General features: G+C 40.1%; 1 protein-coding gene across 2 annotated transcripts in view; it reads right to left on the reverse strand.

The window, feature by feature from the left end:
• Positions 1–969: 969 nt before the first annotated feature.
• The window catches only part of tll1 (tolloid-like 1), a 61,080-nt gene continuing 41,949 nt past the window's right edge, over positions 970–20,100 (reverse strand). For both annotated transcript variants that reach the window (XM_086295322.1, XM_086295323.1), the window contains exons 18-22: positions 14,697–14,822; positions 11,743–11,870; positions 5,174–5,387; positions 4,640–4,890; positions 970–2,683 (exon numbers count right to left, since the gene is read on the reverse strand). In XM_086295322.1, the coding sequence (XP_086151448.1) occupies positions 2,549–2,683; positions 4,640–4,890; positions 5,174–5,387; positions 11,743–11,870; positions 14,697–14,822 (854 nt within the window). In that variant the 3' untranslated portion in view covers positions 970–2,548. The remainder of the gene's footprint in view (positions 2,684–4,639; positions 4,891–5,173; positions 5,388–11,742; positions 11,871–14,696; positions 14,823–20,100) is intronic.

The following is a 20,100-nucleotide window of genomic DNA, read 5'->3' on the forward strand; positions in this document are numbered from 1 at the left end:
TTAATAATTGATAATTTGTGCAATTTCCTTTTAGAGGACAATGAGGAATTCATATTTTCAGCATGACAAATAGAACTGAAGATCCACGATGTTGTTTTTTCTTCCAAACAGTTACTGAACAATGAAACTTAAATTTAATCCAGTAACAAAGATAGAGTTCATCTGTACTGCCAGTGTGGGTTTGCGCCCAGAGTCCAAAGAGATGCTTGTTACGTAAAATGGTAAATTCTGACTGTGATTGTTTTTCTGTCTGTGTGTTAGCTCTGTGATGCACTGCCCTATATGCATACCTAAAACAGGTTTCTGCCCTTCTGAAAGATGAAAGTCACAGAGCTTTATGTTTTACTTGGTTCCCAAAAGCATTCTCTGAAGTTTCTCTGAAAACTTTTTAAAAATGATCACTAAAAGTGATCGTGTTGATAAAACACGATGCTGTAACATCATTAAAACATTTTTGGTGGCAGGTTATTTAAATGAATGCAGGCTGACCCCTGCTGACAGCACAGAAAGAACCCAGCTGCCCAACAGTCTCAGACCCAGTCAACAAGTCAAGTCTTAAATTGAGGTTTTATAAAATACAATATGTGTCACTGGATAAGTGATGAGGTCACAAAAACTGACTGGGTTGTCTGGTGACTATAAATTTGATCGGCAAATTCAGTGAAAATCCATACGGAAGCTTGTTTCTGACACTGAATCTTGATGTATTTTCCTAAAGAAGTCCAAATTATGGGTTATTATCTCAAAAATGGATTTAGGGTCAGGTTTGGTCTTAGACTTACTCATCTGAAACTCTCAGAAAATGTTCTGCCATCCCCAAAAAAGTGGGAAAGTAATGCTGTGAGAAGGTTTCAGATATCAGATATCATGCTGTCACATGATAACCACCTCAAGGTAAATGCTAGGATTTTATGAACAGATTAATATTTCCTTTAAAAACAAAAGACAAAGAGAACACGAGTGTGGCTTCAGCCTGTGTGTATTTTAATGACCGATGCAGAGGACGTCATGTCAGACCCAGAGGTGGAACGATAAAGCAAAAACTACAGTTAACAGTGGGATCAGGGTCACCTGGAGCTTGGCACATACAGCAATGAGAGATTCAACTTAAAAACACACAACTTAAAAGACACACACGCACATTTGCTCTAGAATCACCTACGACACACTAAGAGAAACAACGCAGCCCATTTGCAACACATATCCTTCGAATTGTCCTTTTTTCCCCTAAATGCACAAAAAACACGCGTATGTGTGCATGTAACCACAAAAGTGACACAAACACACATGCACTGCAGATATCGTCTTACACCCGGACTTCACGTTTCATGTCTTTTTGTTGTTGCTAGTTTTTTGTTTTTTTTTTACAATTAAACCAATCTCACCAAACAAATCAAAACATGGCGCCGACACGAGACGTAAGAGCGACGTCCGATAGCATACATTTGGTTCTAAGGCAATATTGTAGTTCCATAGGACTAGTGCTGTTGATTGCAGAGTGCTGTTTGCACGCTGTCTCCATTTGAAAGCCTTCATTCAGTCTTTCAGTGTATTCTTTATTTTTAGCACCATGGGAATCTCTCCTTCAGTCACTGACTTTCAAGAGACAGCTGTGTAAAATATTCCCTTCTGCTATCCACTGGGGAAGAAGAAGAAAAAAAGAAAATCACATGTTCACTGTGGAGGAAGGGCAACTGGACACACCCACAACTTACAGTGAGGCTTAACATTAACATCACACATCGTTTTGGAAGTCTTTATTTGCATTTAATATTCTTTATTTTCTTTTTATTCCACAATCTGCATAAGCTGTAAGCAAGAAAAACAACAAAAAGGGCAAAGGGCAGACTCGAGCCTCTTTGTTCTCCCCCCCACACACACACGCACACTCACACAGTAAACACAATGAGTTTTACAATACAAAGACATGGAATAAAATAATCTGCAGCCGTTCTGAGCTGGGCTGAAGAGACCAGTTCCCAGGCCTCAAAGGCAATAAAAATGTTTGTCAGCAGTTTGTCGTGGGTTACTGTGGATGGTAAGCAGCCGTCTGATCACAGTACGTCGCACGGTTCCAGACTCTGGACTCCCTCCTCGGATGCATTTTTAAGGTCTTTAGTTTCTTTGGCATCCACGGTTTATATCTCCGAATATGAAACTAGTGTTTGTGCTTTTTATTTGCATTTGTTCAGCTCCGGGTATCTCAGTGAATCTATATGGATCTCCTGCAACCATGTCGTCCTGTACTGATCACATAGCTTTGATGTGCGGTAACAAAACCATCTCCTCCGTGAAAACGGCTCGCGCGGTCATCGGCGCAATCCCCCAAGTGTTTGCTGATAAGTCTCGATGTTTTTCCTCGTCTCATCTCGGAGTGCAGTGACCTGTGTGGAGCCACAGAGGGAGACAGATATCCACAGAAGAGTCATCTTCTTCTCATAGCTGGCCAAGAGGGGACGAGCTGTACTTTTCTCATTGCCGTGGTGAAGGTCAGGGTAACAGTGGCTGGGGCTGCACAGAGGTCAGAGGTTACGGGCTACGACTGTAGTCATTTCCTGGTGTGAAGGTTCTCCTGGAACTTGGTGCTCGTGTAGAGGATGTGGAAGCCCTTCTTGCTTATTGTGTCGTCGCTATGGAAACGGATCAGCATAGCATCTCCAGGTGAGTAAATCCCCTCTCTAGGCTGAGGAAGGGACAACAGACACACAGTGAAGAGATTGCTTTTTATATATTTCAGGATACAGAACTATGCAAAAGTTTTGATCCACGTCTTGACTAATTTCTATATATTTTGCTTCCAAGCAGCCAGACTTTCTTCTGCTTTTCTAAAGTGCTTTTAAGCAACACTTCTCCAGCAATGTTCCCTCTAAGCTGCGCGCGTGCGCAATTGCGCCCTGCTAGCACGGTCTCTGCGCAGAAAAAAATCTACGTTGCGCACAAAAAAAGAATCTAACCTGAATTGAAATTAAAGTAAATATGTTAACAATTCTGTTTTGCAGTGTTAGTCAGTGAGTGACTGGCTGCTCCCGTATGGTATTAGAACGATGCCACCTTATCCCATAGTCCACCCAATAATGCAATTCACATTCGTATATACGCAGCTAATCAACGTCGACAGGCTATGACAGCGTCCTTATGTGCAGACACCGGTGTTTTAGCTAGCAAAGCGGCGTGGCTGATGTGGAGTGAAGCCACGTTAATGACAACGTGTACAACCATTGGAGATGTGAGCAGGACAGACGGAACAATTGGAAAAGCGTGGACTTTATACCAGTTTTTAAATTGTGTTGATAGGCCACGAAAACCAGAGTTATGATAAAAAATATATGCAATGTTTGGCTTTCTTCCTGAATACTATCGTTGTTTATATTTACTGCGGGAAGAAATGGTAAAAACGGCGTTTTATAAGGAAAACATTGGCTGCTTTTTCACAAATTTTCAGTCCTTGTACCTGAACAATTTCATGATGATGTTGTTTTTGTTTGTTAAGCCACTAACACTGACCTATGAATCATCCAAGCATTAAAAAAATACCTTCTCAATGGATGAAACAGTGTTGTATATACACAAAACAGATAACTTAGCAAAGAAAAAGTCTTAAATCGTAAATTTAGGCAATTTGTTATGAGCAACCTGTTTGTTGAATTTATAAAATATGTCACAGATAAGACAGTTTGACATATATAAAAGAGTATTTTTGCACCAACAAGGGCTGTTTGCTGAAAACGTGGCACATCTTGGCATTATGTACAGAAAGTCATGCCCTTAAGATCTAGCTGCTATTCACTGAAGCTTCATCAAAAATGGTGTGGGTCTTTCTTAAACAAGGCAAACAGAAGTAAAAGGCTGAGGTATGTCAAACATCCAAAGAACTGGACTGAGAATCAGTGAATCCAAATTAAAATTTTTGGTTCAAATTGTTGTTAATACGTATGGAGGTGATTAAAATAGAGGTACCACACAGTGATTGTCTGCTATCATGGTTTGTGGTACATGTCAGCCAGTGGTGTTGGGGATGGTGTCAAAATTGATGAAATTATGAATGCAGTAATGTATCATCACACTTGGATCCACCATGCAATATCATCTGGACATTGTCTGATTGGTAGACAGCTTCATTTTTAGCATGACAATGATCTTAAACACACTGTCAATGCAGTAAAAGCATATCTGGATAGAAAAACAAACAATGTAACACTATCATGGACTGGCTTCCCCACCATTACTAAAACAGCGTGGGATCATCCAAAGAGGAGCTTTGACTGTCCTTCAAGAAGCCTGGAGAATTATTCCTGAAGACTCCTTAAGGAAATGACAAGAAATCTGCCTAAGAGAGTTCAGGCTATGTTGAAGAATAAAAGTGGACTTTCAAGCTCATTAAAACTGCCTTATATACTGCCTTTCCTATGTATGTTTGCACATTTCAATAAATCGTGAACGCTGCAAAAGTTAACATTGCAAAGTAATACAATGCACATTTATAAAACTAGTTAAAGCTTCACTGACTCAAAGTGCCAAAGCAAACTCATGTCTAACCTGAAGTGTTTCATTGTCGACCACTAAAACATGTGGCGAGTCCTCCACAAGTCTTTCAAGTTTACAGAACTCAGAGACGTCCCTGAAAATAACGGTAACTCACCCCTGAACCGCAGAAGCGTCCCAGTCGGTGTGAGTTGGCATCATACCCATTATAGAGCTCGATGTAGTCATAACCACAGTCGGCCTCCTCCTCCACCTCAAATGTAATGAAGCTGAGCTCGATGCCGTAGCCCTGTTCTGCCGTCAGCAGCCACTCGCAGTCAGTGTGACCCGGATAATTGTTGTCTCCGAACTGGGAGTGGGAGTAAAGGTTCTTCTGATGAGCTTCTGCTTTCAGCCGACCTCCACACTCTAAAGAGGCACAAAGAAAGGAAAAAGTATGAAAAAATGGTTTTTGGGGCACTATTTGTTCTTCCCAGCAGTGAAGAACTAAAGTCAGATTTCATGACGGGTTATTTCAGCATGCACGTGCTGTTAAAGACCACTAGAGGGGGACATTGCTCCTAACTTCAATTAATTACGCTGATGACTTTGAGTGATGCTCTCGACAGATATGGTCTTGCACAGTGTTCCAAGAACAGACTTTAAAAATCGACTTTATTTACTACATAAGGATATTTATATGACCACAGACCTGTTGAGTGTGAAGCTTGGAAACCCTTCCTTTGCACTGAGGCGTCAGAAATGAAGCGTAGGTACATCTTGTTGCCAGTGGACACCAGCGACTCCGGGATCTTACTGCCACACAGACGACCCAAGATGGTGGCTGTGTCACTGTCCCCGTCAAACGCCTCCAGATGGTCATAGGCACATTCCTGATGCTGCTCGATCTCAAACTCATTGAAGGTCTGAAAAGAAGGAAGCGGGGAGAATGGCAGAGACGGAGAATGAATGAATGAGTGGGTGTTAAGACAAGAACCTTATAGGAGCTACCAGAGATACTCAAAAGGATACTTCCTATATTCACAAAAGTGCTAAGAGTGACCTTTATACAAGTTGGCGTCGAAACATTTCTCTATTGATGAAATCACGAACTTACACATGTATCTGCATGATTGGCTGGCAGGTGACAAGCAATTCAAGTTTGTAATTCTAAAAAACATGTAAGTTGTCACTCTGAGAATACAATCTTAGGGTTTTACAGTTCTGAGTGATGGTAGCATGGCTATGGTGTCATATGCTAGATCACGGATGTCCAACTCGTTTTACATCATGGGCCGTTTTGCTCTCATGTGGGCCAGACCAGTGAAAATCCTCTTTTGCCTGGTGTGTAGAAGTTTTTCTATGATAAAGACAAGCTATTAAGATATCTTTATTTATCTTCCTTCAACCCTACCTAACTTGGCATTTGTGTATGGACAGCAAAGGAAGAATTTCATTGCACAGAGAAATGCTATTTCTTCTGTACACATGACAATAAACACTTTGAATCTTGAAAGAAATGCTGCTGTGATAAAAGAAAGAAATCTGTCAGCACATCTCTTAAACTGTAAGAAATTAATGTGTAAACTTTTAGATAAAGTTCTGGTCGTTGCCCAGACTGTTTGATAAATTTAAAACAGAACATTTCTGTTAATGCACAGCTTATGTCCTATTTTTTTCACCGTGGATCTACTTTTCTGTCATTTAATTTTTTATCTACTACTTAATTACTTTGGTAGTGTATGAATGGGGCATTTGGGAGGTCTTTATCAATACAAAAAGCTGTTAAAGTAAAAAGTCCAAAATGTATGTGCTTCTTCATGTTTTCCAAAGCTGCTCAGTGCATTTGATTGGAGTCTGTGTTGGGCTGATTCTGCCCCTGGGCCTTATGTTTGTCACCCTGTTTGGTCAAGAAAACTACATCTAAAGCCGAGTTCCTGATTTAACTCTTGGCACTACATCTTTGCTGAATTTCATTTTGCTGCTTTCGCTCTCTCTCTTTTCCCTTTGTTTTCAATCTGTTTCTGCTATCCAGTAAAGGCAACATGCTCCGAAAAATCTCTAAATATGCAAGAACCCTTTCGTAAAGATGCTGCACTACTAATCTAATCTCTCCTTTCCTGAATTTGTATCATCCTGGCAACAGGCAGGCATTCTGAGGTCCCTCACCGGTCTCTCTGAGCGACATTAGTTGGAGAACGGCACGAATAAAATCCCTAAAGTTGTTCAAGTCACTTTTCCATCTCACTTCTTCATCCAGGTGCTGTTGAAGGAAAGGGCTTAACTTTATCTGCTTGCTTGGCTCCGTAAAGCAGATTAAATTTGTCCATGTGAGGCACGAAGAGCAGAACTCGGAGATCAACAAGCTTGTAGGTACGAAAAATATTTCTGTAGTGTTTACAAAGTCTCAAAACGTGAGGGCTTTATTATTTTAAAGAATTATTTATAGAACTCAGGAATGTAGACAACATGTGCGAGCTGAAGGAAAAAATAAACACAAAGAAGAGCAGACTGAAGGAAGAGAATGGATTATTTCCAAATGTATTGTGTGTTTTTATGAAGAAATATCTTCACGGTAAGTCTTTCATTAAGCATCAAATCATTTTTTAAACAAAGAGAGGTAAACATGAGTTAATGTAGCTGCAATGGAAATGCATTATTGCACTGTTATTGGGTTCTAATTAAGCATGAGATACCCAAATTCCGTCCCCAATGAGCTAACTGACTGCCTGTCAGGGGCATGCTTAAAGCTTCCCAAACATCCCTGGTCAATAGTACTGTCAGTCTAAGAAATCCCAAAGCAAAGTGAAGTTATTAGAAAGTAATTAAAATTAGCTGAGGCCACAATACAAAAGAAAATACACACTGTCTCCTCAACCCCATATTTATTTCTGATTTCATTTTCTTTTTCCCATTTGTGGCAGATTAAAAATAATTCTTGTCATTGTCCAGGCTGCATGATATATTACACTGGGTTGTTTTTTTTAATGAAAGATGCAGGATGCTGCATATCACGTTTAGGCTGTTAATCTATCAGTCAGATACGATCTCGTTTTAGAAAACAAATGTTATTTTCTTTCTGAGCGTCAGAGAAGAAACCCTCGGCCCATGCAATGCCTCCACGCGGACCAGCATGTACACAGTGTCACGATTTATAATCCAACCATGTCACCGTGAGCTGAGTCATAACACCTTGCAGGCCTCGCTCCCACACAGTCACACACTTGATTGGGTCTGTCACGTCACCATAACCATCACAACACTCTGATTTTTTTTTCTTTTTTTCCATAAACCAACTGACTTGAAGCAGAAAGGAGGGTGAAGGTGGGCTGATGCGTGGATTTCATTACACAGATGGGAAGTGTTTGATTCTGAGGTCGTGATGGTTTCCAGATGTTTCTAACCATACCTCAAGCGAGACACTGGTTTGATGGTCTGACTTGAGCCGTGTACTACATCCAAGCAAATTGTGTGTGTGTGTGTGTGTGTGTGCCAGACAGAGTGAGGAATAATTAAATGATCTTAATGCCATGTTCAGATTTCTGGCATTTTATATGTCCTTCTTTGATGTCATTACTGTGGAGAAAGAGAGCACCCCTATTTATTATATGCATACATTTGTACTCATGTCTTTGTGCATACTCACTGAAATGCATATATCTTTATTGAAAAGAGAGTTTACTAACATACAACTACAAAAAAACTCCTCAAAATCTAGCATAAGGGGAATACATCGTTTGATTTCGCCCTTACCCTACTTCTAAGCTGACTGTAACACTAAATCAAATGAATTTTAATACCTGACCTAATTCCCCCCCCCTAAAAAAAACAAAAACAAAAGTGCCCTCACTCCACAAGTCTAAAATTTAAAACTGGTCCTCACAGATATATGCAAAGCTAAAGTGCACAAAACAACAAGTAATATTAAAAACATAAAGACAAAGGAGTGTGTATTTAGTATCGTTTGAATCACACAAAGTTACAAAGTTACATTCAAAACGGGAGCAAAACCTCGTAACTGTGCTATCGCAGATGATGATGTAATGTGTTTTGGTTACATAAGCGGTCATTAGAGATTATCAAAAACTAAATGACGATGGATGACAGTTTTGATAACAAGCCCATATTGTGGCTGCAGAGTGGAAGTAAGGTGACGAGCCAAACGTTTAATGCATCCTTTCAACAGTGTGTGTGTGTGTGTGTGTGTGTTGGATAGAGAGAGACACATGCATGGGAACATGACTTTAGGAGGATTATCTAAAGCATCCTGTGTAAATGTGAGCATGTGAGTGATTTCATTCTTCTGTATTTGTTTTTATTATTATTTTTCTTTGAAACCAACCTCTGGAGCTGAAACATGAAGCCAACACAAGGTTTGTTTGAAAAGTTAGTCAATCCACACAGACCTTCCGATAAAAAGCCCAACATCTACATTACATCTGAAATAAACAGTTTTATCCCCCATTTAAATTGCATTAAGACTTCAAATTATCCATGATTAAAAGAGTGGCTGTTTTGGTGAGGGCGGCTGACATAGATGGCTGTACTGTAGCTGGCAGAGGTCTGCTAGTCAGAGAACTGGACTATTGCTGTAGCAGGTTCCTGTGTCTGTTTTGTGCACCCATGCAGTGGATGAGCCTTGCTAGACAAGCTTGCTAGCATTAGCTGATAACACAGTTACTCTACCCTGTTGTTTAAATATGCTCACGGCAGTGTTTTTATACGAGAATATCGGTGACGCAGTAGCTCATGTGGCTCATAATCAATCACAATTCACAGGTTGTTGCCTCGAAAATAACAAATGTGACCTTGACCTTGAGCACAGACTGCATGAAGACCTGTTAGGACAGAGGTAATAAACTCATTTGCATTACATTTTACATTGTAGGTGTCGTGCTTTGATCTCTGGTGGGCCGGCCAGTGAAACTCCCCTTTCTGTCAGTGCGATGAAATTTTAATACACATTTAATCTCTTATATCTCTTATATCTTAAGATCTTAAGATATAAGATAAAGAAGTGCAATTTCAACAATGCATCCATTCTCTTCCTCTCATCCTTATCAGGAGCATTGGAGGGGCCTGGAGACGGGATACACCCTGGACAGGTCTTCAGTCTGATGCAGGGCTAACACAGAGACAGACAACCATTCACATCTATGGGCTAATTTAGAATCGCCAATTAACCTAACCCCAATAACCACATGTCTTTGGACATGGAAGGAAGCCAGACTACCCGCAGAGAACCCATGCAAACACGGGGAGAACATGCAAGCTTCTTGTAAAACAAGAAAGACTCTCCAGATGGGAGAGTCAAACTGAGGAACTTCTTGCTGCAAAGCAACAGTGCTAACCACACCACCATGCTGCCTCACAATGTCAACAATTTATCTCTGTTTTTTTTCTACATAAGAACACAACGTCAGATTAAACTGTGAAAAATAAAGGTGTAAAATTATAGAGAAATTCCTGCAGCTCATAGTATGTATAAAGTTTTTGTTATTTTACAGAAAATGTCTCTTTTGTAGACTCATAGTAGTTCTAGAGTAGATGGTGAAAAAAGAAGAACTTTTCTGTAATCTAATTGTTTAATTTGATGTAGTATGAATGGCCTTCGAGGATGACTTTATCAGTAGTAAAAAGTCCAACATGTATGCCAGCATTCACATTTTCAGTCATTCAGTTGGCCAGATTGGAGTCTAGTGTCAGTCCGATTCTGGCCACTGAACCTTATCTTTGACACCCCTGTGTTAGGTGGTTATTTTGTATAAATATGATTAAATTCTGACCAGTACTGATTCAGAACACAACTCCACAAACCAATTAGAGGCCAGGTTCCTCCCCCTGTTATTTAGTCCCTTGTGAGAACAAATATGAGCTCTGCACTTATGACGTTCATACCTTTAGAAAGTAAAAGTAGTAGTCTAACAGTCAACTAACAGAAAGTTACTTGAAGGCTGCAATAATTAACAGATTAAAGCCATTCTTTAATCTTAAATGCCACTGAAACTCAAACCAATTTTGGCTTCATAATTGAGAAGTCTTACTAATACTCGTAACGAGTGACAATACATATTATAGTTTATCTTTGGTGGACTGCGCTATTTTCTGAACTTTCTGAAATGTATAAACTAAATTATTAATATATTTAAGAGAAAAGTTACAAGTAATCATCTTTTTGCAATATTTCTTGGACAAACAGTGGAAGCAGTCATGATGTAAAGTAAGGTTATGACTTGTTTACAGCATCATCTCAACATGTTTTAGTTGACCTGTCTTGTGCTTTATTACGTTCTTAAATAAAATGTTTGGTCAAGATGAACATTTTTAGAAGCTGAAGACAAACATCAGCTGTCATTTTATCCTCTGAAGTGAAACCCCCCCCCCCCCCCCCCCCCAAAAGATTGTATGTCATCGGCTGGTTTTCTGTTTTGTTGTTCTGACACGTCTCCATCTCTATCCATCCATTCTCTTCCATTTATCCGATTCAGGGGGGCGGAAAAGGCGGGGGTACACCCTGGATAGGTCGCAGGTCTGTTGCGTGGCTAATGCAGGGAGACAGACAACCAATCACACCTATGGGCAATTAAGAATCATCAGTTGACCCCACAAACTGCATGTCTGTGGAAACGCAAACTCCACACAGAAAGACCACTATCATTGCCCCTGTCATCACCTCCATCAAGCAACAGTTCAGAGTTAGATTTCTCCCTTTAAATGACTTCCTAAACTGCCAAGGACCAAATAACCATTCAGATTTGTCTTGGAGCTAAAACTATGCTTAGCTTGCAATTCTCACATCAACTTCTCTAGAGAGGCAACACTGAAATGTCTGAGTTTCTGCAGCAGAAACAAACACTTCACTAAATGGTACTGGAGCTCAATTTTAATGGTGTCTTATAAACACATACATGTGCACCAAATTAGAAAATACGCAAAAGACTTTGTATGTGTGTGTGTGTAGGCAGCACACATGCATGCACAGGCATAGAAAGGCACACTGACACAGATGGCCACTGCCCAAGGCCTTTCTGTAATGCATGAGCACTCACTCACAGTTAGCCCAAATATACAAACATGCACTTTCTCCCTCATTCACGTTTGGGTTTCATAAGTGGAACATGAAAGGAGAAGCCAAGCCAAGGCTTTACCATACAAGATGACCCCACAGACAGAATGATGCGTCGTTACAGTGGGGTGGCATTCCTGTGATTTCCAGGAAAAACACACAGAGAAAGAAAAGCCTGACAATGTTGAACCCGCTTTTACGTGATGCACACTTACAATTTTGACTCTGTGTCCCGGTGTGGCTGTGATGTCCCAGGTGCACTCTTTCCGGCTGGGGTACTTGTCTGGCCAGTTTGGGCTGCTCAGGGTCCCACTGGGACTGTGGATCTTATGCTCACACTCGGCTGGAGACACACACACACACACACACACACACACGCAAGAGCACACACAGAGAGGAAGTTTAAAAATCATGGCTGCACAGGAAAAGGTCAGAGGAAATGGAAAAGGAACAGGAAGGAGAGAAACACAAGAACTAAATGAGAGAAGAAGATTTCAAAGAAGCACATCCTGGTGACAAGTTCACAGTGGGTTTCACTTGAAATTGGCAGCAAGCTTTGCACAAACACTGCAGTGGGACCTTTGCACTTTCTATACTGTAGCTGAGTACATATATGTATATGTACACTATTTGTATACAGTAATTAAAGTAAGAACCATATCATTATTTTGGATTTGGGAGAGGAGGTGGGCCTGAATGCTTTCTATATGCATTCAGTGAGTTTAGACTTGTGTAACCATACCTGCACATGTAGCATTCAGAGTCTGTTAAAGATTGAATGCTTTTCTAAACACCATTGCATTCATTGGAGAAGTATCAAACTCAGTGGTTTTTGTTTTTATTCCTGACGACTACTCTGTCATTTGCCCCACTTTCTTTGATTTTAAGGCTTTGTCAGCTCCACCTACTCATTACGTTATAGAAAATCGTACTCAGCAGTCAGCTCTTTGTTGCCACAGAATCTCAGAAAGCGCAATGAAAAATATCAGCTGCACTTCATTTGTCACTGATGGACGAGTCTGGAAACACACAGGAGCTGTTTGTTAACACTGACTACTTTCCTCCTGGAGTCTGTCTCAGGTTAAAGCCGTCCAGAGCAGCCCACACACAGTCACACATGGCATTTTCATGCATTCGATTTTAATGAGACAAATGCTATGGCTTTATGAAGGTGCGGGGAGGCAAAAGGCATGCACACCACAAAGACGATGTGTTTGAAAGTGATGGCTTTTATTTCTCAGGAAAACCAAACTCATGTACAGCATGAAATGGCATCCACAAGAACAACACGTGAGTCTGAAACAGCTTTTTTTTCCTTTTTTCTAGCATGCAAAGTATCACATACAGATGTCAAAATCTCCACACAGTTTTGTTTTTACAGAAGAGTGTAACATCTCATGTTACAGATAGAGCCATGGGTACAATCTGATTGAGTTGCTGGTAAAAACGAACAGTTTCAAAGTCATTGCAAGAGTTTAAAATGAGATCCCTGAGACTTTAAAGGATGCTGTGTGTCATTTTTTATATTTCCCACTGGTGTGAAAAGCCATAAAGGTGAGTAACAATTATGCTTAATGATGAATCCAGGGTGTAACAACAATTGTTGAAATCTTCTCAAACAAGCCGAAGCTCATGTATATATATAAACAGGGGCACAGGCCGTGTGACGGGAATATGAATTAGTGTGACACGGCAAGGCTCGCTTACACTGGTGTTGTGCACATATAAACACACATGTACACACAGGAAGACAACGCTACACGCAAAGCTTTCAAGGTCCCAGATGTTTGAAACACGAGTCTTTTTATGAGCATCACGGGGAGTCTTTAGTGAGGTGTGTATGTCAGTGCTGATGTTGTGAGTGTGTGTGTGTGTGTACGTGTTCAAAAGTTCAACTTCAAAGAGCTGTGTATAATATGTCCATTCAGCAGGGTGTGTGTGTGTGTTTGTGCAAGTGTGTGTGTGAAAGTGCAAATAACCTTTAATAAATAATGTTTTCTGTCAAACTAAAACTTTTTTCCACCCTTTGTCCGTTTCTCACACACATCAGAGTGAACAGAGTTTTAGAGACTGCCAACTGGTTTTTAGGTCATCTGAGAAAAGTTCAAGAGTATCAAGTCGTTTAGAGTGGAGCATCTCCTGAAGTTAATCCCCTACATATAATTTATAATGTCACAGTTTTGTGGGACATTTCTGTGGTAATTAATTTGGACTTGGTGTGTTTCTGTTTCAGGAATGTCCTTTAAGAACAGTCCAAGTTAGGTCTTTTTTAGTCTCACTACACAAAATAAATACTCTTAATATATAATTAAGTTTTTAATTTTTGCTGATGATTTTGTCTCAGTTTTTGTTAAAGAAATAGTAACATTGTGTAATATGTCATGTTTTGAAGTTCACCTGAGGTTGTATTTACCTAATTTTAAGACCTGTTGAGGACTAATTTATTCTTAATATATCCTGATATATAAAACCTTAAACTTGTGTTCCATTTTGCCTGTAGTGCTATTTATTTTGCCTGCATTGTTTTGGTCTGAGCAGGTTCACACAGCACCTATTTTCTTTCTGTCTGCCAAGCTTTTCACTACCCAAGAGGAAGAATGCCTCTACCTGTCCCGAGGCTCATGCGAGTGACAGCGTGACAGGATGTAAGTACTGATGGCGTCTCCCCTCAGCTGAGCTTTAACGTTAGCTAGCTGCATGCCTTCTTTGGTTGGTGGGTGTAGTTTGACAGAAAGAAAGCAAGGTCATGATTTCAGGAAAAAAGACATTCCTGCGGAGTTTTTCAATTTCCTTTTTCACTGGGGCGCACTCCAAGGCAAATGCCATAAGGTTTTATTATATTCAGGATATTGCAGACATTTCTACAGTGGACATCCCAGAAATTGGACAACTCTCACTTGAACAATTTAGATGAATAAATAGCGCCACAGGCCAGAAGATTTGGGGGTGAACTGTCCCTTTAATCTATGTGAAAAAATATAAGCCAAAGAAAAAAAACTCCCTCAAATGTAAAGCCTGCTATCATGTGGATGTGTGTGGACAGCGCGTGATGGATGATGGCTATTCTTATGAATGAGCACATGCTTGTGTTGATGCGCGACAGCATGCACGTGTGCTCCGGTGCTTTTATGCCAGTGTGTGTGTGGGTGTGAATGCACATGAAACCCACCTTCCTTACAGTCATGTTTGTTCTCATGCAACACGAAGCCATGGCGACAATGACACACGTAGGAGCCCACCGTGTTGATGCACTCGTGTTGGCAGCCGCCGTTGTCCTTGCTGCACTCGTCTTTGTCTATGAGGGATACACATGCAACACGTCAGTGATGTGGAAACATCAGAGAGATGAGATGGTGGGAAGGGAGAGAAACAAAAGAGGACAGTAATGAGGTGCGGGTGCAGTGGAAAAGGAGAAAATGAAGACAAGTTAAACATTTTATTGCAAGGCTGAGAGTTAAAGCCCAGCAGGATGATCAAGTGAGCCATCCCGGCTTTGAACGCTCTCTGCAGCTTACTTTTGTTTTTTTACTACAGTAACAGCTGGAGATCAATAAAGGAGAAGTTACTCAAAAAGGCAAAAGTTTGCATTGATTGCCACGGAGAAGAATATCTAACGAAAGAAAACAAAAAAAACTTTCTGAAGTTTGTTAGTTTGTGTAAGTCTGTTGTTGTGTTGCAATCGTCTACGTTCAGGTCACAGCAGCTGTCTTATTTAGGTTTACTGAATTTTGATTATTCTTTGTGTTTATTTTGAAAGTATTACTTCCCTTGTGTGTCCCAATGTGTTGTTTTGCGTCCTTAGTTGTCCCTACTTTGTGATCCATTAACTTGTCCCTGATTAGTTTCATCTGTTTTTTGTTAACATACCCTGCTTGTGTATCTTGTTTGTGTACTTGTTTTAGTCTGGGGCCCAGTTGCAGTCGAGCCCCTGTAACCTCTCTTTGTTATGAGTGTAACACAGACTGAAAGCACGCGTGGCTGCTGAAGGGTCTCTTAATTAATGGGTAGGGTAGAACCACAGGAGTAAGCTTTGGGATGCACTTGGCTTTCTCTAATGATGGAAGAAACTTCAAACCATCTGCAGTGATTTATACAGCTATCAGATGGAAGTAATAACATCATGTCCATAACTTTCAACATGCATACACTCTAATGAACAGTCTCTGTTTATGTTATTCGTATTTTAGTGTAGAGAGACAGAATATCAACCAAAAATCCAGAAAAAAAAACACATTACATAAAATGTATAAATTGATTTGCATGTCATTGAGTAAAATAAGTATTTGAATCAAAACAGTCTGAATTCTGGCTCCCACAAATTGGCTGTGTGTCCATGTGGCACACAAATTACAAGACTGTAGACCTGCACAAGGCATAGTGAGCAACAACACCATCCGCAAGACGCTTGGTGAGACGTTGACAACTACTAGTGTGAATATCAGGAAATGGAAGAAACATAAAATGATCATCAATTGCACTTGGTCTGGTGCTCAAGTCAAGATCTTGAATCACAGGGTTAGGATGATCATGAAAAAGGTGGTAGATTTGGTAATGACCTGAAGACAGTTGGGACCAAAGTCACCAAGAACACCACTATTAACACACTATACCGTGCAGCACCAATGAGGTCTCCCTACTCAAGAAGGCATATGTAGAGGTCTGTCTTAAGTTTGCCCGTGAACATCTAATGATTCAGAAAAGGCTTGGGGGGGAAGTGTTGTCGTCAAATGAAATCAAAATCATACTCTTTGGTGTCAACTTCATCTGCCAAGTCGGAAAGAGGAGAAATGCTGAGTATGACCTAAAGAACACCATCCCCACAGTCAAGCATGGAGGTGGAAACATTATGGTTTTGTTTTTCTGCTAAGGGTACAGCAGGATTTCACTGGCTTAAGGGAACAATGAATGAACCTCCTTCCCTCAGCCAGAACACTGAAGATGGGTCGTGGATGTGTCATGACAACAACCCAAAAAATATCACCAAGGCAACAAAGGAGTGGCTAAAGAAGAAGCAAATGAATGTCATTCAGTGGTCTAGCAAGCCTCTTTTATGTAATGTGTTGTAATGTGTTTTTTCTGCATTTTCAGCTGATATATCTCTTGCTGCATTAAACTGAAACTATAGTAAAAGTGAGAGAGAGTTCATTTCTTTGGAAGTGAGCAAACTTGCAAATCCAGCGGGTGATCAAATAATTATTTGCCCAACTGCATGTCATAAACTGTATGATTTTTTTCAATTCATCATTCATTTTTGCTATGTGCTGATACATAAAAGATTTCATCATTCATCAACTGTATAGGGAATTGGTCAGAATCCAATAAAAACTTCTTAGTCACTTTTGGAACCTTTAAGCCTCTGTATTTATGTTTATACCCCACCATGGTACTTTACAGTCCCATCATATACTACATAATTATGTTAGATTATTATTGGAGCTACATATTGGTTGTACTGAGTAAAAGACTCCAATATATATGCAAAATATGAAAAAATATTCACAAGGTTAATATAAATTAAATAGTTTGTTTCATCATTCAATACACATTACCTCAAAATTCAGAGTGAACATGTGGTGTCTTGCGAATGTTTTGGGAATCTGAAGAATCTGAATAGAATTTTAAAATAAGATTTGAACACCAAGTAAATGCGCATGCTACAGTATTGTTTGGTCTGTTCATCTTTTAGTCCATTGTTATGCGGTTGCTAGGTAACATGATGATGTTGATGAATATATCAAGCATCAATCAATTTGTTGCTATAAATTAGAAATTAGTTATTGTTGTGAAATGTCAATGATACAGTACCTTTCGGTGTTATAGATGCATAAAAGCTGCAAATGGATTATTTTATCCTCTTGGTAACTGGCAACATGATGACATCATAATGTCTGATATAGATGAGAACCTTCAGGGCTTAAGATGTACTTGTGTACCAATGTTGTTTGCACCACTCCCGATCATGTAAGAGGAGTTTTTAGGTAAACAGACACAGATTGTTTGTGTTATAGTAAAATGTTTGGCTTGGCACAGAGTTTGATCAAATTGATCCGGTTGCAGGTTAAAGGTGGAAACGTTTTAAAGTCCAAAAACAAACTCACTTCCCAATCATTTTCTCTCCCTCATACTCAATTTGTGGTGTCCTCTAACCACTTGGATTCACCACAGGATGGGCTGGGTGAGAACAAAGACTTTGGTGAGGCTGAATCCCAGGTGGAGGCGGAAGAAGCAACGGAAGGTTCGCTCTGCTCGGGGTTGCCACGTTAAGCGCGGAGACAGAAAGAGGCAGAGGAGGTGAGGATGGATTGCAGACCGCACAGGAAGACAGAGGATGTATGGGGAGAGTGTGGGAGCACAGTGTGTTTGTGACTGAGAGAGAAATAGATTCCTATAAAGAGATGTGAGATTAGACACAGACGCCAAGTCTCACTTCAACTTTGGAGCTTGTGAATCAAACTAGATCTGCTTTTAATGAAACCACTAAATCCTCTCTCTCTCCCTCTCTTTCTCCGTGTGTGTTTGTCTGTGTCTGCTGTGGTATTACAGTGCTATTGTGGGCTCAGTCTCACCCTATCACAGGCTAAGAAGCTTTGCGGTCGATGCTACACAGTGTTCATTGTAGTTGTCTTCAGGTCAAGCACAAAATGTCCACACGCACGCACGGGCAAACACACACGCACACACACACGGATTAGTAGTATGTGGGAGGCTGAGGGGACCTCCCTAAAGCTGCTGGCTGTTCACCAACCAAAAGCTATCCCTAAAAGCTTCTGACAGTAACTGAGCCACACAGCAGCTTTTAACACACAAGTACGCACATTATTCGTATCTGAGTAATTTCCTTTTGCAAGCCTGCCCCACTGAACTGTTTAGCTGTGTGTTAAAGGTGTGCTGCAGGTTAGTTGAATGCAGTTAACAGCTTTTCTTCCTCTGAAGTTGAAACTGTCCTGATTTTCTCTTCAAGTTTGCAGTAAATTGTTTGAGTAAAAAAGAGAAATCTGTATCATAACATCCAACAAATTTCTCCCTGAAACAGCAAGCGGGGAACATTTGTTGTATTTTTAGTGGAAAACCGGGCTGTGTCCCAATTTCATACTGTTTAAGACTGTCTTTGAGATTGCAGTTTAAAAAAAAATCAACGTACATATATTTGCATACGATAATCATGGCCCGGATTTATGAAAATACATGATGGTGACAATACTTAAACATTTTGGATAATAAAAAGCTTTTTTCACATCATGCATGCTATATTTCTTTTGGCCAGCTTTGATGGCACAGATTTGAGGGGTGTTGTTTCAGTTTGCACTGTGACCACATTCATTTCCATCTAGACTTGGATTTTTTTCTCCTGTATTGATGATGGGAGAGTCTTTTTCAGCGCATCCCAAACATTCTTAATGGGATTAAGGTCTGCACTCTGTGATTACCAAGCCAAAGAGTGATGTGTCATGCTTCCCAAACTGCTCTTTTACTCTTAGAGCCTGATGAATCCTGGCATTGTCATCTTGGAACCACCAACAAGGAAGTAAAAATCCGCTGATGGAAAAAGCTGACCACTAAGTGTATTCAGGTACTCAACTAACCTCATTTTTTTGCAGGGCCACATTACGCTGCTGAATCAAGACCTGACCAACTGAACCAAACCCAGATCATAGGACTGTAGCCAGAGGCTGGCAGTAGGGAGTATTGCTTCATTTGCCTCTCCTCTTACTCGCATCACTGTCCTACTTTCATTGTTCCAGAGTCCAGTCATTATGGTCTTCAGCAAACTGGAGCCACACTTCTTTGGTGAAGATGATGGTTCTGCATTATACTTCAAGGTCTTTAATAATGTGTAAACCTAATGCTTCTTGGTTCAGCAATCTCCATTTGTTTTATTTGCCTGATGCAAACCAATAACCCTTTCAATCCTTCTGAAAAACAATAACATGTTTTTCACAACCACAGGATATGTCTTCTAACATGGTTGGTTAAGCTCCTCACAGCATCAGTTATGGTTAAATAACCTGTTACCATCCAAAACATAGTAATCACTGCAGTAATTATCTAGTGTAAGTCTTAGTTTGCTTAGTTAACCAGGTGATGACTTGTTTTTGGACAGGTAGTGTATATTACTTTTCATTCAGTAAACAGTAAGTAGCCATATAGTACATTTATTTGCTGAATATTTTAGAACCTGTAAATTGATCAAACTCACCACTTTCCTCATTACTTTTTTCCATATTAGCTATCATGCAAACACTGTGTGACATAAAACAATAACTACACATTCATTATGGGTAATTCCATTATTTACTTTACTTACTAATTTTTTAAGGGTTTTCATTTAAGGCCTAGTTGGGAGCTTTAATTTGGATGACAGAAAGTTGTAGAATAACATCTCATAACTCCATATTATCACAATTTTAGTCCACCGAATCATAGATTTTATCAATAATTTGTACAATACTGGGACACAGAACGTTTCCTTCTGGAGCAGAATGGATAAAGAAAGGATCCACATCAATAAAGTAGGATCTATCCATTCCCTTAATTGACCAGAGCCAATCAGAGATCAATCCCGATTGTGAGGT

Source organism: Aulonocara sp. 'chitande type north' Nkhata Bay, linkage group LG6 (genome assembly GCF_057382095.1).
Source record: "Aulonocara sp. 'chitande type north' Nkhata Bay isolate Kocher_YH1m ecotype deep benthic linkage group LG6, A_spYH_male_GT1.1, whole genome shotgun sequence".
NCBI classification, from domain to species: Eukaryota; Metazoa; Chordata; class Actinopteri; order Cichliformes; family Cichlidae; genus Aulonocara; species Aulonocara sp. 'chitande type north' Nkhata Bay.